Genomic DNA, 25,367 nt, shown 5'->3' with positions numbered 1-25,367 from the left:
ATTTATACTAAACACGAAGGAATCCAGTGCCAACAGGAACACTCAATGTGGCAGCACAATGCACTTAATACCTTTTTTTATAGTCTAGTAAGCTGGCAGTCACTCGGTGAAACATGTTTTTACTAGGGATGTTCCTGGCAAATGATTGTTTAAAATGACAGGAAAAATAATCACTAGATTACTTGATGTGAGAAAGCACTAAAAATTGAGTAGAATTTAATAGCTGAGGTTAAACATTGTAAAAACATTCTGTTTATATTCTATTTAAATAGGCTGTTCCTGCACGGTCGTCTTAAAGCCAGCTGCACAGAGACCTGTGGTGTTGGCTCAGGTCAGAGCTTGTTTAAATGAAAATCAGCTTGCAGTTTGTCTGCCTCAGTGATGGGTTTGTTATAAGAACCTTTTAGCATTTCATTTAAGTTAGGGCTGCTCAATTAATCGAATTTTAATCACGATTACGATCTGGGCTTTCAACGATCATTAAAAATGACTGAGCCGATTATTAGCCCCTCCCTCATTTATCCGCGACACCTTAAAGGCCGGTCCGTGAAAATATCCGGTTGTTCAGTGATGACGCGACGAATCCTACTTCCGGGTCTAAAGTAGTCTGCATTTAATATGGCTTTTGTGTTGTTAACATGTTTAATGTTATGTATTTTCTTCTATTTGATCTCAAAAAGCTCCTAAAACAGTCAGCGACCACTGTTGACCTCCCTCGGCTTTTATTACCGCTAATCATTTATTTAAGCTCAGTTTTTAAAACCTTAGGATGTAACTACAGCCCAGCCCATGCAGCAGTATATGAATGACTAACCTCGTATTGTGGATGGATTATCTCAGTTGTTCTCCTGGCTGAAGTTTGGTCCTTTTACAGCATCCTGCCATGCGATTACATTTGTTCCTGACCACCGAGAACACTCACGTTAACTTTTATCGAGTGGAAAAAAAGTTAGCTTGTTTATATTATGCTAACATAGCTGTGTCGCTAGCGGTCACGTAGCACATCATTATATACCAGCTAGCCAAACTTCAGTAACCCTACAAACGTCACTGCTGTTTAGTTTTCTGTCTTCATTTATGTTGGAAGTGATAACAGAGCTGTACGTTTTAATTTGTTTCCAAAACCCCGCAGTCAGGACATGCTATATTGTATTTAGATAGAAGCTAGCGAGCTAACTCCCTGCTAACTTCTAACTCCGTTAAATGTCATAAATTCCGTTTTCATGGATGCCTGGATGTTGAACTCAGTTGTTACACCTGGTAGAGCAGAACGCTGATCATTTTATTAAAGATGAAAGACTTTAGACAGTTTTTCAACTCTCAGTAATGCCATAGTGATCGTTTGATATATGGACCTGCAGCGGAGTTTAGACCCAGACACGGCTAGTGACGTCAGACTGAACAACCGGATTGTCGGGCATAAACCGTCCGTGGCGCAAAAAAGGTTGGAGACCGCTGATTAAGAGGACCCGAGGGAAGCTCGGAAAGCTGAGCAGAAGTTATTTGGAGAGTGACTGCCGTTGGTTGAAAAGAGAGTTTAAAAAAAAAAAAAAAAAAAACTTCAGTGGTGTTGCACACTATTTTATATTATTTTTTAAAAGTCATTGTTAACCCTTTAAAGCCGGTCAGAGCAGCACGCTCCGTTTTGCGTAACTATTTTTAAATCCCTGTAGAACCTGAACCGTGTAAGCTAGCGCAATAATTTGTTTTGCATATGAAACCGGAGGAGTTGTACTTACATCTGATGCCATCAGCTTGTCCTCGTCACGGTTTCCTTCCACATATAGCTTTGCAAAAATTGCATAAAAAGCGCTTGCAGGAACAAAAACATAATATTCCAGAAACACGCTTTGCCGATCCTATCAGCTGTTCGTAACACTTCCCACAGTGAAATGAGGCACATGCTGTTTTCTTTGCAAATTTGCATCATAGGATTGTTTTTTGTTTTTCCTGCAGTATATAAAAATTGGTGTATCTCCAAAATAAAACTATGAAGACACTCAAAATAAATTTCCTGTGGTGGGAAACTATTTTTTGCAACTTTATTGTATTTAAAGTTTTGAGGGATAAACCTCTTAAATTTCTCCAAGTAGAAATATATGTAAACAAAACAAAAGCGATTTTCAATTTTTTTTGTAGTTTATTGCACTTTTTTGCAATTTATGTAATTACTATGGACTTAATGCATACATATTATTAAAATATGGGCTATAACAGTTGTATTGATGTATAGCAACTTGAAATGCTCCCACAAATGGCACTACAGCATGTAAAAAAAAAAAAAAAAAAAAAAAAATAATAATATAAGCTCTGGTGGACTTGGTTCCATAGTAGGTCTTAAAGGGTTAAATAAATATCGTCAAATAATCGTGATCTCAATTTCAGTGAAAATAATCGTGATTATCATTTTTGCCATAATCGAGCAGCCCTAATTTAAGTGATTGACCCTGGGAGTAACTGACTTTCTTTCCAAAGTAACTTAAAGTGTCTGCAAAATCACACAATGGTTTTTTTTGGGGGTTTTTTGTGTTTTTTTTTTTGGTAGTAGCTTTGATTTAGTTATTATTTTATTAACGTTGGATAAAGTTTTGTCTCATAAAATTGCCCTTTTTTGGTATAAGGTTTCCAGTGTTATCCTCTAAAATTTGCCTATTTTTGGTAATAAATGTCAAGGTTTTATTCTTGTCAGTTTAACTGTAAGTTTATCTTCTTTTTTTTCCTCATATTTCTTTTTAGAAATGTCTTTTTCTTGTTCATTTTCAAGTTCTGTTTTTTTCCTCATCAAATCAATCAGTTGTTTCCTCAATTTTTTTTCTTACCTTTTGCAAGTTTTTTTTTTCCAGATATTCAGATATTTTTTTTAATGTATTTTCTAATTTTATTTATTTATTTTATTTTTTAGTAAATTTGGCTTCTTTTTCCTTATAGTTACAAGTTTTTTTTTTGTCTTTAATTTCCCATTCTTTTTGTAAATATATTTGCCTCTGTTTGTAATCAGTTTGCGTCTTATTATGTACATTCTGGAAATTGTGCAAGTTTCATTACATAAAATTTCATTTTTTAACATAAATTTGACAGTTTTATTCTTGTCAATTTAAAAAAATTACCTCCTGTAAATATTAATAATAAATAGTAATAAGGGTTAGGGTGTAGTAAACAGAAAAGGGAGAAGCCAAAGCTTGGTCACTGATTTACAGTTTTAAAAAGCTGCTTGGGGTATATTACTGCTGACCCTCTGCTGTTACCTACTTTAGCTCTGCTGCTGTTGACTGGTGTGCTGTGTGGTGAAGTAGACGTGGAACATCAAACTGCATTATCATTGATACCTGATCCAGCTTTTCAGCCAAGATCAGATCAGTTGTGAATGTCTTTGTTTCCTGCTGTGGTTCCTGTTAAAAGTCTGTGAAGGTTCTCAGTTATCCAGGTCATCATAGACCAAGGAAGTCCTCAGACATCCTGTTTAAAAGTTGATTGGCAGTAATATTAAGTAATGATTCAGCTCATATTCGTTAAGTCCTTATGTTTTCCATATTTACAGCTCTTTGTGAAGCAGCTCCAGTAGGTGTAGGTGAACATCCGCAGAAGAAAGGTTTTAGATGAGAATGCATTGCAGGGGATTTCAGGATGATGGGTTGAGTTTGTGAGAAAACATTTGACACTTAGAGCACAAAGTTAGGCTATGTCTGTAAATGAGGATCTCCCTTTTCTCCCTTTTTCTTTCCTCTTCTCTTTTAATTCAGTTTTTTGCACCCACTTCCTCCCACAATCACCTCCTTTTTTTCGTTCTTTTTTTTTTTTTTTTCCCTAATAGCGTGAGTCAGGACTCTATGAGAGCGCCGCCTGATTCATTTGTTTATCGTCGTTGTGTGTGGTTATTCACTGCTGAATCTGTGTTCGCCGACACGGGAGATCAACTGACACTCAAACCCGTCCTATTTGAGTTTGTCCGTCTGTCTGTGTGTGCTGTGTTTTCAGCTGCTGCCAGCAGGTTCATTAATCAATAGTGTGTGTGTGTGTTAGTTCATGCAGTTCAAGGTAACAATCGGAAATGTTAATCCCTGACACACAGTCTTGTGTATTGGCTTGTTTACAGTCTGTGCCGGGCATCTAGGTAGGTGCGCGTGTGCTTGTAAGCGCTGAGTCATTGCAGGCAGCTTTTGATGTGGTGGTGTAATTGCAGCAGCGGCATGTCAAGACACACAGCAGGGCTGAGAGGAAGCGCATCATCATCACTCAGGAATGCGCTTCCCCTCAGTTGTGGTGTTGCGCGGCTAGAGGCACACCTGGATCCTTGACCCAGAGGAGGAGCAGGAGGTGGAGAATCAGGCTGGGTTCTCATCCAGCTGGTGAGGAAGTCTTGCATGCGTCTGTGTAATGTTGCTATAAATATTTCAAATTAGGCGTGTTTAGATCAGCTGGGGTAAAGGAAAATCTGCAGGAAATAATGCTTAAGTTGGGAAATCTGTTGATAATTTCCTCTAATTGTTTTGTCCACAAATTCACATTTAGCAGCACCAAAGTCATCGCATTTTCGATGCTGGAACTCAAATATGCTTTTTTGATTTAAAAAAAAAAAAAAAAAAAAAAAGTGGTTCACCAGAGGCTCTGCAGCATCTCAACTTCATATAGGTTTCATTGTCTGTCACAATCCTGTGGTGTGAGGCAAGATCTGAAGCTCAGAGCCTTCTCGGTAATGAAGGTAGTTAACCTTATACTCACGTCACCATAGCAACAAATGATGCACACCTAATCTGCTCATCACCTACAGTCACCAATCAATCAGATCTTTGAAAAAAAATTATTCCATTGATAGGAAAAGGTAGTGGGATGGTCTTTAGAGACCAGTAGGAAGTTTATCTCTTTCTTTTGTGAACATCAATAAAGAAAAGTAGTGATTTAATCTTTAGTTGCTCTCACTAAAACCGTCTAATGCACATCTAAATGTTAACCACTTAAGCCCCACGCCCCCGGTACTGGGGGCAAAAAGGAGATCACGTTTAATCGGTTATAACACGGGGTGAGAAATATAAGTCCAGACATGTGTAGTATCCACAGAAACCTCTGAATCTCGGCTAAAATGTCATATAAACCATTTCTACAACCACCAAACGCATCGAAAACAAGCCATGACTAAACGAGCAGTTATGTAAATGCACAGAAGAACTGTGTGCCAAAATTTGACATTTTTGTACAACGTCTGGATATTCATGTATTGACAGGGCTGTAATTTTTCACTGTTTCACTTTAGAAACATAAATCTTTGCACAGATGATGTTTATATGTTGGTTACTGAATTTCTGGAATCAAATGTGAACTAAGGCATATTTTTAAAAGGGTTATATGCTAAAAATTAAAAAAAGATTAGGCAAGGATAAAATCGACTTACTTTTTCTGTGTTCCAGTCTCAGTAACTTTGACACAGTAATATCTGCTTCAATATTTACACCTCTGATGAAATCTCACAAGTGTTAGCTTTATTTTGATACCAAGATTGTAAGGACAGAGTTTGTAATTGCAGAGAAATAATCAATTAAATTTGGGCATTACATTTTCGAGCAGGAAGCTCAGAAACCCCGTTGGGGCTTAAGAGGTTAATGTAATCAAATAACAGCTGTAATCCATCCTATGTCTTATTGATAGAGGTGCATTTTGACTGGCTTTCCTTCCTTCCTTCAATTTGGCAAAACTTTATTATAACTTCCAGCCTAAAGCCCACTCACATAGGCCAACTAATTGGTCAACGACCTCATCAATTCAAGCCCCAAACCCTTGCACCCTCAAACAACTGCTGAACATCTAAAACTCAAATGTTCATTTACTTGGTGTTGGTGTTAGGGAGTCCACATCTGTACCTAGCAACTGGTGGTTGCCTGGGGATTGCTGACTGGTTCTAGGCCTTGGTGATTGGGGCTTTACTGACCAAAGCTATTGGAGTGCATACACTATAAGAGTCCTCTTACTTTAGCCACTATTCACATTTTTCTAACATAATAGTTTTTTTTTCTTGCTTTGTAAAATCAGCTGCCCTGCCTCAATGCTTCCGATCGGTCATATATCACCAGCACCTCCCCGCTTCATGTAAACGAACTGCTAGCCTAGATTGAAGCCTCGATTGATTTATTGACGCTGACTGCTGATGTTGGGGTAAAGCTGCGTTTCGCTTTCTTCCAGGCTCCAGTTGCTTTGGCAACCCTCTAATGTATTTACTATGAAGTCATATGTCAGTCAACAGTGTTCTTCACCCTCATCAGCACTCTCATTCTTCAATTGCTCACCTGGGCTCGCCTGTCTACTTCCTGTCACCAGCAGTTGTTTCTCCTGTACTTGCTCGAAGTCGCATTCACTTTTCTGAATTTGAATGCAGCTTTATTTTAGCCCGATCAGGAAAAAGATGGTATGGGTATAAAAAAGGATATGTTCAGTTTTCTTCGTAGTACAGCCCCAGGTCCTCCCTCTGGTGGGAAACATGAGCTGGTTGGTGGCTTCATTGCTTTGTTTTCAAAGGGAAAAGGTAAAAAAAAAAAAAACAGGCACCTGCGTTCAGTAACAGCAAGGCTTTTGTTACTGAAAAGAGGGTTAAATAATCAAGATTTTGTGGTTATGATTTTTCCGCCAAAACTGAGCAGCAGTATTACTGGGGATTTATGCGTCTGTGTTAACTCTAAGCTGTAGGTATGTCATAACCACCGACCCCTCTAAAACCTTACGTGTAAACTCACGTACACCTGCCTGCACTTTAGTTCCACCTCGGGCAGTTTAGACATGCCAGCCTACATTAAAAGCCAACATTGATTTATTATTGTGCAACGAGAGCCTCAGACAGACGATAGAAACTAAACCAAGCTGTCTCTAACCCTGAGGAAGTTTTAGTTGATTGATTGATAATACTTTATTCATCCCGAGGGAAATTGGGTTTAAGTCGGTCTTAAATTTCTTAAAATTTTTATATATATCTTTTTTTTTTTCTGATATGCATCATATTCAAATCTTTAAATGCTGTGAAAGTTGGGTCACGAGAGAGAGATGTGCCCTTAAACCTGTCAGAAGTGACTTTTAGATGTCTGTGACAGCAGTGGGAAGCTGCCCTTTTCTCCTTCTCCTTGTTCTCGCCTCCCAGCCAAGTGCCGATGAGGTGGTAAAGGGCTGGACAGAGTGCGAGGCAGAGTTATCGGACGGAAAGGGAGAGTAAGATGCCCTTTTCCTCTCTCGTTCCCACCTCCACGTCTGTGCCCTTCTATATTTACAGGTCTATTTCCAGACTGACATGAATTTATGGGCCGGTATGAGGCTCTGCTCGTAACAGGACCCCCCCAACTTCTCTTTTACTGTGTGTTGCAGGCAGAGGTCTCTCTGCATCCTAAATGGCCAGACATGTATTCCCACAGATGTTAGAATTATTAGGCATCAGGCGTGCACACAAGGCAATTTTGATTTTAAGCTGCCATTGTGACTGTCATAGGAAAGTATTTGTGGCTCTTTGAGAGCCCCCTGAGGCTGGACTCTTTGCTCTTTATGCCTGTTTTAGTATACATTCGGCAAATAAATAACCTTAAAATAACGTGTGCCGTTTGATGAGCACTGTAATTCACAGGACTGAAATGATAGATGTGCTTTGAGCATGGGTGGTCTGCATTAAGAGGCTTGGGAACATAAAGCTGGCAGTGTTGTTGAGAAACAGGGAAGTGGACCTCAAACTTTGGGCAAATGACTGCTTGGAGAGCTCCCATTGATCAATAAAGTCTTTAAATATGGGGTTTTAGCAAATGTTATGAGAGTTTAGGTAAAAAATAGTGCATTTGCTGAAGGTAAAAATGAAATTCAATAGTAAATCACCTGAAAGTTAACAAGAAAGAAAGAGATATGTGAACTGAGCTAGAGAACCTGGTGTGTGATGAATTTAGGCTTTTAATGGAGGTGGGGATGAAAGACAAAACAAGGTCATCATTTTTTGCAAACTATGAACTATCTTATCTCAGCTGGCCTGTTTTAATAGTTGTTGAAAGCCAAGTTGTAATTTAAATAAAATTTCAAGTAATCACACAGCCCTACTTATAATTTTCTATCAGTACAAGTTCAGGTTAGCCCTATGAGTCAAAATCTTGGCTCTTTATGATGTCAGTGAGAGCAAGGATGTCATCTCAGGACTGAGCAATACAGGTGAAGAGACTGGTCTCTGAATGGTTGCTGGGTGAAACTGACCTGCACCAGAAAGCTCCCTGCAGATGTCTGGATGCATCCTCAATCATCCAGGTCAGAAAATCCCAGAAAGTTTGTTCTGTTCCAAGTATTGACGGAACGGTTTTTCCCCCAAAGAAAAGACTTTGAGATTTTCTTGTGAACACTTTGGTCACTAGCAGGTTACTGTGGAAGATGCTAACTTGTCTGCAAACACTTACCAGCTCGAGCTTGTCGAGCGGCAGTGAAGCATGACAACGTGTCATGCAGAACGGGGAACGACGTTCATCTCCACAGTAAAAGTTGTGCGCTACTGCTGAAGCCAACAACTTTCAAAAGCCGCAGCTTTTACTTTGAAGGCAAAAGGCCTCAGTTTCTGGTTTGTGTCACATTCCTCAGATTACCTACCACTTAGCAAGTAGTTGCAGAGTGTTTGCAGATAAGTTGGCTTTTTCCATGCAACTACAGGTGACTGTGGCATCTAGAGACAAAGACACATTATGAGAGCACCTGTCTGCTGGTCAGACCTCTGAACACCAATCAGGGGAAAGTGAGCTAAAATTACTCATTTCAAACAGTGGATAAACCCAAAGCCTGCAATAAAAGAGAAAAAAGGATTATTTTGAACTTGTAAACACAAAAAGCTACTCCAGTAGAGTCCAGGAATAAATATAGGGAGTGGAAATTAATAAATTAACTTCGCAACATTGAAGATTTGAAAGATGTGGTTCTCGGAGCTTTAAATATCAGTTTAGAGCAGCTCTTTGTTTGGTCCCTACAGAGAAAAATGGTTATTAGCCATTTTCTAAGCAAAACACAATCCAAATGTGCTCTTGAATTAGCATCTGAAATATGCTTCTATCTTATGTGACATGAAGGAGAATATCTTTTCGACATTTGGCTTCAAGAAAATATTTTTGCACATCTGAGAAACAGTTAATTGAGAACATTTTCAAATCGGTTTTTAATGAAAGCTGCAGCACAGCTTGACAGAAGCCTAATCAAATGTCATTTCCATCTTGTCTACTTCGGTTTTGTCCCTATGTTTTGCATGCTGCAAGCAGCTGTTGCAACTCGTCAAAGCTGGAAACAGTTTTGTTTTTTGGGGGGTTTTTTTGGGGGGGGGGGTTAAAATTATTTATAAAGTGGCGATTATTAATGAAGTTGTGAATCATGCAGTATAAATAAAGTCGCAGGCAGTGATTAAGCTTCACAAGACCAACGAGCTGCAGTGCTTACTCAAGTGGAAATGTTGTGTCTCGTCAGTAATAAATGGACCTAAACATCGTGAGTCTTTAACTGGGCCTGCACGTAGATTTCGTAGGTGGTCTCGGACTTTAATCATCGGGGTTCCTGAGGCTCTCGCACTTAGAGAAAAGCTGCAGTTTTCTCTTCTGTCTTTGCAGTGTTTTCGTCTACTTCACCGCCTCCTGCAGACACACGGTAGTGATAAAGCATGATTTTACTGGAATACCCTTGGACTGGCTGGAATGTGAGGTTAGATAGCTTTATTAGTCAAAGTCTGAATGTGTGCGCAAACGTGCATTTAAGAGGAACCCCGAGTGCGTCAAAGTTTGTTTTACATTCATTCTGTTTAGTTCAAAGTTTACTGAAAGCTTAAAAGCGACTTTAAGAGTTTTAGATAATGCGAAGGAAATTTTAGTGAAGTTTTATTATTGAGTGAGACGGACAACAATTTTCATTCTAGTTTGTCTTTGAATGGGTTTGTCTGTCTGATGTGACATCATCCATCTGTTTAGTAATGTCCTGTTATGAAGCCTCTAGTTTTCAACATTGCCATCTTGGTGTTTGGAAACTGGATGTGTTGAATGAGGGGCGGGTCTGACTGCAAAACCACACACTCATTCGGTAATGACTTGTGATTGGCATGTGCTGATGAGCATGTCCCGGTTTGTTCTTCTTTCTGATTCTTTTTGAATTTTGACGGTAATTTAAAAAATGAGCTTCAATTTTTGTTAAATATGACCTTAAACTAGCAAATAAGCCCATAAACTCATCACTGAAGTATTTACTGAGGTCGCAGAGTGAGGGCCATTGAGAGCTATTATCCCATAGGCTTACAGATCTCAATAGTGAGAGGTGAACCACTGAGGCGGGCAGGCAAAGTACTGCAAACCCCAAATACCACAGCTAACAACTTCCAGCCATCTTCGCGTTTATATGGTTAATGATAGCGCTGTATAATAATAAATTTGTATACATTTTGTAGTGTAGAAATGCTACAGTGCTTTTTTTTTTTTTTCTGACTGCAGATGCCACTCTTGTGGTTTCTGAAGTTTTGCATTCACGAAATGACCTGATAAGCACAGGTTTAAACATTTCCACAGAAACGGCGACCTTAACCAGAGGCGTTACACTCTCAAGTTGGGATTGTGGGTAGAGTCTTTCTTCTTTCAGATGCTCCCTTTAGGGGTCATCACAGTGTCACGTCCTCCTTCACTACCTCATCTGAGCTCTTCCTCTTTCTTCAACATCCTTTGGCCAATATGTCTACCATCCGTCCTCTGTACAAGCCCAAACTGTCTCAACCTCACCTCTCCAGCTGTCCCACTGATGTACTCATTTCTAATCCCGTCCATCCTGGTGACTCCCAAGGAAAATCTCAGCACCTTCAGCTCTGCATCCTTTCTCCAAACTAAAACATCGGAGCAGGTCTCACTAGTAGTTCTAGTAGGAACAAGTTAAGTTCATAAAGTCTGTCGTAGCTCACAGCCAGTCTGCTTTAGATGGTTTCAGCATTATGGCTTATAATCCACATCTCTATGGAAAATATGAAGGTGGTTTCTACTCCTGGAATTAGAGCAGGGCGATATGGCCAAAAATATTTATCACGATATATATTTGAAAATTTGCGATAACGATATAACTGACGATATAATTGATGCGAGACAAAATACAACTCCACAACATTACTAGCGCAAAAAGACAACCTTCCATTTATTTTCACTTAAACAAGAAGCTGGTTTTTATGTACATTAAAAGCTTTATAAAAATGTAACAGTGCAAATGCAAATTCCTTGCTGAAAGTTTAACCAAAAGGCATTTCCAGTAGAAATGGGCTGACATATCCTGAGCATAACCATGTATAATATCCACTGAAGTTAAAAAGAGGTGCTTTGCAACATTAAACTGCAGTGTGCAGTACGTATTTTTCGGACCATAAGGTGCACGGGATTATAAGGCACATTAAGCGAAACAAAGCAGTCAGATAAATCAAACTTTATTAAACTCATTCTTCTTGCTTCCTCCACTTCTGTACCATTGATTCATTAATGTTGAATTCTCTGGCAGCGGCTCTATTCCCATGTTGTTGCAGTATATTAATGACTAACCTCGTATTGTGGATGGATTATCTCAGTTGTTCTCCTGACTGAAGTTTGGTCCGTTTACAGCATCCTGCCATGCGATTGCATTTGTCTCTAACCATGAAGAACCTTCACGTTAACTTTTATAAGTGGAAAAGTGTTAGTGTTCGTCCTCCAGCTTCACTGTTTATGTTATGCTAACATAGCTGTGTCGCTAGCGATCACGTAGCACATCATTATATACCAGCTAGCCCAACTTCAGTAACCCTACAAACGTCACTGCTGTTTAGTTTCCTGTCTTCATTTATGTTGGAAGTGATAGCAGAGCTGTACGTTTGATTTTTTTCAGAAATCTCTCAGTCAGAACATGCTATATCATGCTTAGGTAACTAGTGAAACTAGCGAGCTAACTTCCGCTAGCTTCCTGCTAACTTCTAACTCCGTTAAATGTAATAAATTTTGTTTTCATGGATGCCTGGAAGTTAAACTTTATAGTTACACCTGGTAAAGCAGCAATGCTGATCGTTTTATTAAAGATGAAAGAATTTAGACAGTTTTTAACTCTCAGTGATGCTGCAGTGTTGTTTGACCTGAAGCATACAGAGTTTAGGACCCAGATTACTTCCAGATTTAAGAGCATCTTAGTCCGACAAATACGACAATAACGACGGCCGCTTGCATGTTCTGCAAAAAAATGTGCTTTGTCGTGTATCTGACGGACAAACACCAAACCAGTTCCACATCACGGAAGTTGCACCATTTTTACAAACCAATTCTGGTTCATCTGTTTCACTCAACAATCGGCCATGTGCGTATGAAAACAAAGGCACTGCGCATGCGCGTTTTACTCATATTCTATCGCGATATTTCATTTTCCTATAGTTGCCCAACATTATACCGGTATTACCGTGAACGGTATAATAGGGCCCAGCCCTACCTGGAATCTAGCTGTTGACCTCTATAGTCTTTTTAGTCTAGTGGCCAAAATAAAATACAGTTTTAAGTCGCTTTTGCGTTGGCTTGACTTTTCAAACTAAGAAGATATATCCTTTTGTACTTCCTATTGTTGGCCCTGTGTCACAGTTGCACTTTTATGTGAAAATGTCCTTTATCGCATTTGGACCAAATTGCGGACATCGAGGGTTAGTAAAGTCTGATCGATGGGCACACTGTAGAACAGGATGACCCCTTACAGTTTGACCGTTTGCATTGTTGATGCTGATATTTGCCTCAAGTACAGCTCTTCTTTGTCTTCCGTGCAGCTGCTGTGGTAAGGGTGGGGGTAGAGACGGGGGAAAAAAACAGAACAAGAACCAAACTGGACACACAAAAGTGAAGTGAAGTGCGTCTTTTCGTTCCTCGATCTGCACTTGAAAGGCCGCCAGTCCAGCTGTCGCGCAAGCCCATGTCAGGTCAACCCGTTACGCTGGCTGTTCACTCCCATGATGCCTTTCATCTCTTGTCCCAGCTGGGTGAATGGGGTTTGGGGACAGAGAGAGGCACGAGCTGAGGGTCAGCGAGGGCAGAGGGAACGAGACAGAGGGCGGCGGATCTGAGCACCTGCGCGTGTTGCAACAACACAACAATCTGTTAGCTAATGCAGGTGTTTTTATGACCTGATTTTGCCCTGAAAGTGTGTGTATGTGTGTGTTTAAGCAAGGTCAGCTTGGGTCAGTTGGGCTCGTGTCCTAAGAGTGTTGTTTTGATCAAAGTCCACGCCTGGACTGCAGAGAAACCCAGAGACCTCAGACTTTCTCTCTCTGTCTGTCTCTTGCTCTCACACACACCCACATTCAGATTCAGCCTTGCGTTGACCATAATTAAATACAGTATTGCCAAAGCTTGTTGTATGTAGTGTTAAGTATAATGATTCAGAAAGTTAAAAGAAAAGATACAAATCCACATAACTGTGCTGTTCACCAATGGTGGCTGAAGCTTGTTTTCCTCATCTCTCCATGCATGCTATTTTTTTTTCTTTGTTTAAAAAAAATAAAAAAATAAAATCTTCTCCCTTTAGATATTAGTCTGATTACACTCCTCTAATTCCTGGACAATTTGAACGCACATTTGCTACAAACACAAATGAGAAGCAGTCAGAACTCACAGGTTTCAAAATGTTAAGAATTTCAGGAAGGAATGAAACAATCAGCAGTTCAATAAAGGAAATATTTGTGAGTATTAGTCATTCAATGGAGAAAATAATACTGCGTGTACTCTGTACTTTACTGTGTATAAGTTATAAAACTACAGTCTGAAAGCTTTTACTGTTAAATGACAGTAAAGTGCCAGTAACGGGCCTCGGCAGCAGTAAGCTGTTGTTTTTACAGCATGGTGTCATAGATTACAGCAACAGTTTCTTTCTGTAAATGTACAAAATAGTGCGGTTATGTCAGTGTACTCACTCTGATCTCTATAAACAGCCCTGCCTCTGCTGTACACGGGAGGAGTAGTGAGGCTGTTTTTAACACTTTAACAAAGTGAGCGTGAGTGCTGGCAGGATACTATCAATTACCGTAGGACTCTTGAACACGGTTTGTACCTATGCAAACACTGGAAACGGCATCTCACCTGTACAACTTCTAACACCAAATAACCAAACTTAGTTTAAATATTCAGTTTTATCTTTATTTTAAACTATCCACTACGTGTTGTTCGTTGCCTTGGTGTTATTCATTCGGACAAAGGATTTTGACAGACCCACAGTGCTTATATGATTACTAAAAATGTGACACATATTTTTGGAGGCTGCTGTCACTAGGCGAAATCAGTCACACAGACGGGTGCTATACAAAAAAACTCTTTCTGACTGCTTTGATCGCTAGCAGATTGCCACAGTCGCCTGTGGTTTACACTACAGACACTAGCTTGTCTGCAAAAATATTAACACTCTGAGCTGTAGTTTATCACTGCTTGGAGAGTAGTTTGCAAATGTTGCACAAAAGTCTTTCATATAAACTAGGTTTTCAGGCAGCACCTCTTTGTGACGAGTTTAATGTTGGCAACCTCCAGCAACCACACACCAACTGGTTGCATAATATACACACAACCAGTGGCTGCCGGGCAGCTGTCAGCTGTTCTTTAGGCTTTTGTGACTAAGGTGTTATTTGGCAAAGATGTTTAAAACCCTCCGATATTAGAGCGATAACCCCAACAATCAGGTGACACCCTTATGAGCAAATACATGACAACCCCATGCACAACCAGGCTCAGACAGGAACAGCTATACGCTTAATCAAAAGGCAAGTTTTCAATTTAGTCTTAAAAATAGACGGTCTCCCAGTCTAATGTAGGAGCTGGTTCCATAGGAGAGAGGCAGGAATCACCAGACACCTCACCATACGATGTTATTACAATGCTTAACTCACGATACCATTTTTTGCGACCTTGAATGTTTTGCAACATGTTGAGTATTGTAATAACATATTGTATATTTTGATTTATCACCTTTTTTCAAAGTTAGAGTCGCAGAGTGAGATTGTGGAGGATACCTACACCATCACTAAAACCTGCCATAAATACCACCATCAGATAGTTTCAACAACTTCAGTCTCAACAGGGTCGAGCTGGCAGTTGCATGCAGTCTGTTTGAATTAGTGTGATTTTTGATGATTTGTCACAGTTGTTGCAGTAAATTCACATTTGACTATTACATGTGTTCTCAGCAAACCTTCCTGTTCTCCAGGAATACAGCCAGTTAAGTGGAGTCCTCTCGACTTGTGCATGAGATAAGCCCTCTTGTTCGTAGTATTCCCAGAATATTTACTTTTTTTTAATAGAATATGAAAATTTAGTGCCCCTGTATTGCTACGATAGAGCAAAATATCACAATACTATGCTGTATCAAACCTGCCTACCTCTTAACCCAACCCACTCCTGTTGAAAGCTGGCTCTGCCTGACATTGTATGTTTAGAAACGTGAGAGTAAGTAAGCCTGCAGTCTGAGAGCAAAGTGCTCTGTTAGGGTAATTTGATACTAAAATATATATCAGATATGAAGGGGCCTGATCATTTAGGACTTGGTGTGTAAGGAGGAGGATTTTAAATTTGATTCTGGATCTAACAGGCGCCAGTTAAGAGAAAGTCCTGTCAGTTCTCTCACTGCAGTGTTTTAGATCAGCCGAAGGCTTTTCAGGGAGCTTAAAGACGGCCTTGTTCATAGCAGAATTCCAGGGTGTGCTACACCTTTTGGTTTTTTTTTGGTTGTAATTTGGTTGCATCAGGTTGTTGTTTCTTCTCTTATCCGTGTATCCCTGCCTTTCCGTCAGTCCATCCCACCCTCCCTCCCCATGGCTAGCAAACAGAGGGGCAGCATTCCAGCAGTGTCAAAGCATCTGTATTGTGGCATGCTGCTCACATTGTTGTGTCAGACAAAGGCTCGCTCTCAGCGGAATAACCCAGCTGGACGGCGGCCATCGCCACGGGTCATTCGGGGCTGCTGGGCCGCACCACAACAACCGACCTGACAGCCCGACCCAGCAATGATAGCAGGGCAGGAAACAAACATTTTATTTGTGAGCGTGTGTGTGTGTGTGTGTGTGTGTGTGTGTGTGTGTGTGTGTTTGCTTGCTTGCTTGCTGGCAGCGAGCAGAATCCAAAGTTCACCGGCCACACATACTTATTACCAGACAAACAGATTTTATTATACAACGAGGAGTTCAAGCCAAGCCTCCTCCGACAGAGATGTCTCACATTTGTGCTGCTTCTCTCAGGCGGTGATCTGTGACCGTGCAACTGCTGTAGTTCTACTTTCTTCTTCTGTGATTGTAAACCTGCGGCTTGTGTCATTAATCGTGCCCTTTTTAAGATTACCAAACTGTTGGGCAACCTCTAAGCGTGGTGATAACCATTCCTGAGCTGGCAGAAGAGGGTCGAGTGTTTTTGCAACCCCTGCAGTGTCTTCCAACGCACGACCCCTCAGAAGCCACCAGAACCCCCACCTTTTCAGGATTTGGAGAAATGTTTGGGGGGCCGAGCCCAAAGCCAGACAGGGTCTGGTTCCAGTCAAAATTGGCACCGCTAGCCTTCAAAATGTCCAAAAAGATCATATCGACAGCCCCCCCCCCCCCCCCCCCCCTTCCAATCAGTGAACCACAAACATTCCTGTTTCTGTGTGTGTGCTGTGATAATGTGTAATAGTTTTTCTATTAGCCCCTGGTCTCATTATAATTGTTCTCATTTTCCAGCTTGCTTTTTTTGTTTGTACAAACAGCAGTGAAAATGCTTGTGACGCTTTAAAGTTGTTTTTTTTGTTTTTTTAAGTGCTTCCTGTAGGGCTGCTCAATTAATTGAATTTTAATCACGATTACGATCTGGGCTTTCAACGATCATTAAAAATGACTGAGCCGATTATTAGCCCCTCCCTCATTTATCCGCGACACCTTAAAGGCCGGTCCGTGAAAATATTGTCGGGCATAAACCGGTCCGTGGCGCAAAAAAGGTTGGAGACCGCTGATTAAGAGGACCCGAGGGAAGCTCGGAAAGCTAAGCAGAAGTTATTTGGAGAGGAGAGAGTGACTGCCTTTTGGTTGAAAAGAGAGGTTAAAAAAAACTTCAGTGGTGTTGCACACTATTTTATATTATTTTTTTAAAGTCATTGTTAACCCTTTAAAGCCGGTCAGAGCCGCACGCTCCGTTTTGCATAACTATTTTTAAATCCCTGTAGAACCTGAACCGTGTAAGCTAGCGCAATAATTTTTTTTGCATATGAAACTTACATCTTATGCCATCAGCTTGTCCTCGGTCACGGTTTCGTTCCACATATAGCTTTGCAAAAATTGCATAAAAAGCGCTTGCAGGAACAAAAACATAATATTCCAGAAACAGGCTTTGCCGATCCATCAGCTGTTCGTAACACTTCCCACAGTGAAATGATGCACATGCTGTTTTCTTTGCAAATTTGCATCATAGGATTGTTTTTTCGTTTTTCCTGCAGTATATAAAAATTGCTGTATCTCCGAAATAAAACTATGAAGACACTCAAAATAAATTTCCTGTGGTGGGAAACTATTTTTTGCAACTTTATTGTATTTAAAGTTTTGAGGGATAAACCTCTTAAACTTCTCCAAGTAGAAATATATGTAAACAAAACAAAAGCGATTTTCAATTTTTTTTTGTAGTTTATTGCACTTTTTTGCAATTTATGTAATTACTATGGACTTAATGCATACATATTATTAAAATATGGGCTATAACAGTTGTATTGATGTATAGCAACTTGAAATGCTCCCACAAATGGCACTACAACATGTAAAAAAATAATATAAGCTCTGGTGGACTTGGTTCTATAGTAGGTCTTAAAGGGTTAAATAAATATCGTCAAATAATCGTGATCTCAATTTCAGTGAAAATAATCGTGATTATCATTTTTGCCATAATCGAGCAGCCCTAGCTTCCTGTCTTTTGCTTCACCGTCTGGAGTCAAGTGTGCAACTGGCTGATTTTACCACAAACATTTTTAACGAATTACTTTTATCATTTAAAATGCAAATACAAGATGCAAATTTCTAAACCTAGTGTACACACAGGACACATCACAGGGCTTACAGCTGGCATTTTAAAATTGTTTATCATAACTCTGGTTTTACTTGTCTTTACTCAGCCTGTCAACACAATTTAAAAAACGGAATTTATTCGCGAGCCAGCGTTCTGCGGGTTACATCGTCTTAAATCGGTCATGTGATTTGGTCGCGGCAGCACGTGTGTCAACACTACAAGGTTAAACAAAAGTTCCACATCCAGAGATACTCACTTCAATATATGACAGCATTTCCTCACACAATAAACTTTTACTCAGGAAGTATAGCCAGGGAATTTAACAGTTGCCAAAGTATGGCAGGGAAAACCACCCTGGCTCTTGTTTTGAAAGTCTAGTGTTTTCTTATGGGCTGATTTGCCGGGCAGGCTGCTGTTGTGGCGGTCCACGGGACGTACCTCTTCTGCACAGCAGCTTCTCATTCTGCTCTGGATCCTCTGTGAGCTGCAGGTCTAGAACTTGTTTATGTGGAGCTATCCCATACTCGCTGAGGGCTCCAACCTGCAATCCAGTCCTCCATGGAGAGGCAGCTGAAAAGTCACAAAGTATTTTGCATATTAGATACTTGGAGAGGAGAAAGTTACAATTAATAATTACAGCAAACGTCCTTTTGCCTCTTCTAGGTGGAGCTTACTTTCAGTTGTGTAGAGACAGAAAGGAAAGTCGTTCCTCTTGTTGTTCAGCTGCTCCCGCACACAAGAAAACCTTTACTATAAGAAGAAGGAACAAGTCAGTCAAATAATAAGTAAAAAATATATGAATTAATACCAATTACAAGTATCTGGCACTGATACTGTCATGTTTTCCTGACCTAACTAGCTACCCCGGTGCCCATGCTTGGTAAACCTGTGCTGTTGTGTCTTACTGACACTCCACACCTCACAGGTTTATGCCTTTAACGACGCGTAATCTCAACCTGTTTGTTCATTTGGAGGCTGATGATAGCTTCATGTAAATTCTTGAAGTTGTTGGTTTTTGTCTTGATTTTTTGAAAAGAAAAAAAATATACATTCTTCCCAAACTCCCAAACAGATTGTTCTTTTTTGTATTTGGCTGCCTGTGGTCAGTGTCATGTTGTCGCTAGTTTGTTGTTTTTGTGTTTGTCTTCATGTTTTCACTAACATGCTTTTTCCCCCCCCCCCCTCTCTCTGTGTCTCAGACTGAGCGACGGAGGTTCATCGCGCGCCGCAGCCCCCCCTCCTCTTCATCCTCATCTCTCTGCTCGCGGCACTTGACTCAGCCTGTGACCTTTGGCCTCCAACGCCGTTGCCCTCTGACCTTCACTGAGACTGAGAAGCTGCTCCCTTCTGATCGCAGACAAAATGTCAAAAACAAACACAAAAAACCGCTTGCAGTTTTTAAAAAAAGTGTTTTTCATTTTTTGTTTTTCCTCTGTTTTATATGCATATCGTCCCTTTTTTTTCTTTCTTCTTCTTCTTCTTTTTTATTTTTTTTAAATTAACAAATAATCCTCCCTCTCTTGACCGACGCTGCCAGCGTGCGCTGCTTCCCCGCCCCCTCTCAGAGACAGTTGGGCTCGTACTTATTCAACAAACAGAGGGTGAACTTTGGCTGAGGGGCGTCCTTGCATCTGCACAGAGCCTTTTTATCAGATGGTTCTGCTTCTCCATATAGTATTAAAAAAGAAAAAAGGGAAAATGAAATTCAAAGGCATTACGGCACAGACTTGGATTTTTTTTTATGTTGATTTGAATTTAAATAGTCATCATTTATTATTATTATTATTATTATTATTATTACTATTACTATTATTATTCTAATTTCTTTAACCCCTTGTGTAATCCATCCTGAATGCCGTATAGTTATTACATATTGGATAAAGTGTTTATTTTTTTAATTCCTTAACCCCCTTTAATGGTACAAGCTCGCGGCTGGGCCCGTTTCAGTTTCAGAGTGGCATTGTACGAGTATCGCGTTTGATCCCAGGTACGACGCAGTACCGGCACCCTTTGGATCATCATGTAGCAGGGCGCTTGCGCCTCAGCGACACGTTAGCACCCATTGCCTGAGCGGGCCTGCTCTAAAGGGCTAAAATCAGCTGCAGTACTGCGCCAGTGTGGGTTTGTCAGAGTACCAATGCAACCTTAAAGCATTACTCCTCATGTTATATAGTGCTGATTATTTATATGTTAATGCAGGTACAAATGTTTCGGTACATTTCACTTTGTTTGTTCTTCTGACTGATGGTACTCAGCAGGGCGGGGAATTGTTATGGCCACTGGTCGAACACTGCAATGTTTTCGGTGTCATTTACAATCCACTCATTAGAAGTCTGATAATCTTAAAAGTGAAGCTACAGCTAGCAGTCGGTTAGCAAGGAGTAGCATAGAAAGTCAGAACAGGAGCCAAAAGGTGTTCAAAAGTAATTTTACACAAAGTCCAGTTAAAAGAAATTGTGTTCTGCTCAAACTTTAAATTTTAAACCCAATTTATATCCATTTAATGCTGGCTAGGTGTTTAAATATTGCACTACAGAGCACAGAAAGTCACTAAAATAGCAGTTCTTTTGTTTTACTTGCACAAAAATGAAAATGTATATCACTAAAAGGCAAAAAAATACACCTAAAAATATAAAAGTATTGTTAATATGAGCAAGGCCATAAATAAAGATACAGAGATACAACAGTACATGCCATCTTGTTAAAGTGGGCCTGTTATGCTAATTTCTGTTTCAGTGTTTTGGTTAATTGGATTCTACTAGAGCCACTTAGCAATAATCCTTATTACATTCACCTGTTTGAAACAACCCATTTTAGCTCCCTTTAAACCAACTTTCTCCTGATGGATGCCCTTCAGCAGATAGACGGGACTCCTGTGCCTGAAATGACTGTATAAGAGATGTCTTCTCTCTGTGACATCAAAGAGAGCTAAAAGTAGAAAAAAGCCATTTTAGTTTGATTTAAGTAACTTCTGATTGGATGCCCCTCTAATAGGTTTAAGAAGCAATTAAGTGGGGCTTTTGTCTGGTTTCCATGGCATCATGGAGAGCCAAAAGTAGGAAAAAAGTGTCTGAAACCAGGCATTTGGAGCAGTCTGAAGCCTGAGCTTTTGACTTTCAAAGAGCTGCATACACACAGGATAGAAACCTTGTTCCATTTAAAATAAGCATTCATCCTCATAACTGTGTGCATATGTGACAGAAAATAAGAAAAAGCATAACAGATCAACTTTGACACATTAAACCAAATTGTAAAAGCAGCTTTAGGCCATTATGTCATGACTGTTCCTTAAAGAATATATAATCGGTTTAAACACAGGCTTTATCTATGTGGATAGGTCTGCTACTCTTTTTGGGTCTTTATGCTAAGCTAAGCTAACCAGCTGCCTTCACAGATATCTGGGTGTTGTTAATGAACTCTCAGCAAGAAAATCTGATTATGTGGTTCAAAAACTCGGCTGAAAAAAAACAAAGCAACAACAAAAAAACGGATTTGTTGTTTTTGTTTGTTTTTTTTCTTCCCCGCCCTGCTGTTTCACTTGGTTCATCTTCCTCAGTTTTCTGCACAAATAACTGTTGAGTAGATCCAAGTAGTTCGTGTTTGTTTGTTTCATTCAGTTTTACCTCATGCGGTCCGTAGCACAGTTCAGATTAGCGAGGGAGAGTGGCGCCAAAGCAAACGCAGACAAACGCTGTGAAAGGTAAAAAGCACAAAGTACAGTATTGACACACTGAGATGCAAACACAGGAATAATGCACACACACACACACACACACGAAATGCAAGTGAACCATTTACTGTACTTTGTGAGCAGTGGCATGTACATACACACGCAAACCCGTACGTCAATAAGACGCATATCTCGGTCATGTGCCCCCCTCCACACACATTCCCTCATATTGCATACAGGCACAGAGGAGTCATGCAGCCCTTTTTAGTCGAGGGTACCTCCTGCGCGTCTCCGTTTCGGCCCTTTGTGAGCGGCTCTTGATGACGTGCGGGATTTTTCTCGCACATATGAATGCCGGGGTGTTCGTCAGCGGCTCCGCGTGACGTAAAGAGGTTTCCAGTAACCGGAGCTCCAGCCCCAGGTGCAGCGCACTGGACATACTTGCCCTGTGACACCCCAACCCACACACACTTATAGTGGCGCACAAATTGCCTCCTCTTTTTGTTTTGGCACCTTCACACACTAATACGCGCGTATTTAGCATTTATAGTCGCGCTGCTCTCCCACGATGTGCTTAAACTCAAAGACTGACAGCTAGACTGGTCCACAGAATTTCAGTGATTTCTTTCAGTATTTAATGCAATCATCCTGATTTTGTTTTTTTTGTTTTTTTCTTATGATTTTTTTTTTTGTTTTTTGTTATCCCACCTTTCCTGATGTTTTGGAATTTGCTTGTTTAACGATGCATCATCACTGTTATCCAAGCAGAGCCAGGAGCGAGGGAAGGCGTGTTTGACTTTGGTTTTGAAAGCAGCCTCGACAAGTTTAACTGAATAATCTTTGCTCCAATTTGCTCTCATTGTCCTGATACCTGATGCTGACTTGTAGCCATTTGACCATGCAGACTGTGGAAGCTTCTTCTCAGGTGCAGGTCCCATAAAAAAGCTGCTTGCTTTGTTCACTGAAGTTCTGAAGGGTTTTGTTTCTTAAGCCTTGTTGTAGTCGTCACTAATATCATTTTTTTTAATGCATTCTAGTTGATCTTGTTTCACTGAAGGAGTTGTGGTTAAACTTACTTTTCCTCTCGTCTATTTAAATGCAGTGAAATTCTGAATGGATCAGTGTTTAAAATAATTTAAGGTAATAGGGGTGTGCGAAAATATCAACGAATTTTAAATGATTTCTTTGCAAACAGGGATAAACACAGAAAAACGTGTTTCATTAAATGTAAACTTATTAGGCGATAGGCCTGGATCAGTCGGTACAGCTGGTGTAAAGCAGCATTACATCTCTCCTACTTCAAGCCTGTTTCTGCTAGTTTCTAGCTGCATATCTTTTAGTCTATTAGAGTAGCTTAGCATGATTCACAGATCAAAATAACAAGCCTTGGTGGAGCCCCTAATTTTATCCACTGTCTGACACAACTAGCTTTTGTGTGATTGGCTGCCCATCGTGAGCAACTGGATAGGGCTTCTGGTCTGAGATGGCTGTATTGGGTTTCTCTACTCAGTGACATCACACAGACCCAAGACTAGAGACGCTGGTTTGCAACGGAGCGTTCCGAGCCGTGTGAAGCTGGCACTGATCTCAATATTTGGAAGTTTGTCGGTGTTCAGTACAAACGAGACAGAGGGCCACTTTAACACGCTCTTTCTGCTATGCTACGTTTCCATTTACACGCAGATAGAAGTGGCCAAAGATGAAGCGAGTCTTCCACAGTCTGCAAGGATCCTTCATAGCATAGAATCAGGAGGATTCAACTTCCTAACATCCTGCAATTAGCAAACGTGTCTCGATTAGCACAAACATTTAAAAAACCGTGGCCACGCTTTCCCACCACCCCGGCTCTGTTTTCAGACTCGTGCAATGATGATGACAGACCCCTGAAAATGAGCACGGTCGGTTTTTCTTTTTTAAACGTGACGTGTCTTATGTGAATTTAAGCGATTTTTTTTTTCGCACCCCCGACCTCCCCACCCCATCTTCTCTTTTTGAGTGAACAAAGAGTTAAATCAGTGGCCCGTTGAGACAAATGAGAAATTTTTTTTTTCCTTTTTTGGTTGTTTATTTTTCTTTTTTGTGTACTTTGCTACAGCAATGTGTTGCTTTTGGGGTTTTCATGCTAAATGGTAGAGCTAGTTTTTTTCTTTCCCCCACATAATTTATTTGAAAATTGTACACGTCAGATTTGATCCTCTGTTTATTTCTTTGTTATAACTGAATTCATTCACACAGAATCTGTTTATTTTGGCAACAATTCAACCTCAAAACTGTCCTGTTTTCATGTTTAGGGTGGAGAATTAAGAAAGAAATAAGGCCTACATTATACATATATATCTATATATATATAATCCTGACAGAGAAGACTTAGGGTACGGCATCATTATGCAAACTTCTGTTTTTCCTCTAATCCTTTGATTTATTTTATATTCTAGTTTACAGAGGGAAGAATTCATCTTATTCCTGGTTGTTTTGTCTCATCGGAGAGGCTTCTCTGAATACAAAGCGACACAAGGATAGGGGTTTTTTGTTTTTTGTTAAGAGTACATAGGCATTTTTTGCAGTTATTTGTATAAAGAAATTGGTTACAACCTGCCTAATGTTTATTTTTTTGTAACTATATCACAGTTCTTTTGGGTTTTTTTGCTGCTGTGTAGTACAGTTATAACAACTGAAAATGCTGTCAGTGGCGAACTAAGAAGACAAAGGCGTGGGTCAGGAAAAATCCCACTCTCACCCCCGCTACCTGTGTTCTTATTTTATTTTTTCCAAGTTGAATGCTGTTGTTCATTAGCTTTACAGGAAAGAGTTCAAAAACAATACTGTGGAGGTGTGTATCCTTCGTACGTGCATTATTTTTCAGCGTCGTGTGTGTGTGTGTGTGTGTGTGTGTGTGTGTGTGTGTGTGTGTGTGTGAAGAGAGCTTAAAATTTAGAGAGAAAGAGAGAACTGGTGGGAATCCTCCTTGTGTAAATAAGGAAAACTTGAGTTGTTGCTTTTTTTTCATGTTATGATTGGCGCCTGGCAGGTGCCCCGCCCCCTCGCCCATTATTTTTTTTTAACTTCCTTTTCTCCTTGTCTCTTTTGTTTCCTTGTGGAGAGAAAAGGGGGGTCGGAGGGGGTACGCGGAGGCGATTTGAGCATCGGCATAGTGTTTATATTTATCAAAACTTTTTTGCTTTCGATAGAGCTATTGCAATAAAAATGTGTTCATGTAGCTGCCCTGGTCTCGGCCGTCTTCCTTCCTCTCTTTATTTTGTTTAAATTTTTTTTCGTCGGTTGAGTGTTTCTTTGCAGATCTGTGTTTGTCTTACGTTACACAACAGTTCAGTTTCTAAACACAAACAGGACTTTGACGTCACTAAAGACCCAAATAAATGTATCTGTTTTTGTCTGGGTTTGCTCAGCACACTGATGCACGTGATTCTCAAATATGCTGCGACACACCCACCCGGAGGAGCCAATGAAGTGTGAGCTAAATCATTTCAACCATCTGATGAAGGAAATATTTTTTCTTTCTTCCTCTGGGCACTCTGAAAGGCCACGAGGTTGAGAAATTCCCTGATAACTCTGGAGTCTGATAAAAACCTCTTTGAGAACCTCTGTGATTATGTCTAAAAGAATGCACCGGTGACGTCAGCAAGCGGGATTACGATAAGTCCTCTTGTCTTTAATAACCTCCTGACCCCCAAAGGGAGGCCAAA

The 25,367-nt window shown here is 40.2% G+C and overlaps 1 protein-coding gene across 1 annotated transcript in view; it reads left to right on the top strand.

Moving 5' to 3' along the window:
- irs4b (insulin receptor substrate 4b) overlaps window positions 1-24,880 on the top strand; it is a 30,505-nt gene extending 5,625 nt beyond the window's left edge. The window contains exon 2 of the mRNA XM_082528140.1: window positions 19,193-24,880. Coding sequence (XP_082384266.1) covers window positions 19,193-19,197 — 5 coding nt within the window. The 3' untranslated portion in view covers window positions 19,198-24,880. The remainder of the gene's footprint in view (window positions 1-19,192) is intronic.
- Window positions 24,881-25,367: the final 487 nt, after the last annotated feature.

Source organism: Aulonocara stuartgranti, assembly GCF_965226115.1.
Source record: "Aulonocara stuartgranti genome assembly, chromosome: 3".
Taxonomy (NCBI): domain Eukaryota; kingdom Metazoa; phylum Chordata; class Actinopteri; order Cichliformes; family Cichlidae; genus Aulonocara; species Aulonocara stuartgranti.
This window is presented reverse-complemented; position numbering and strand designations above follow the sequence as displayed.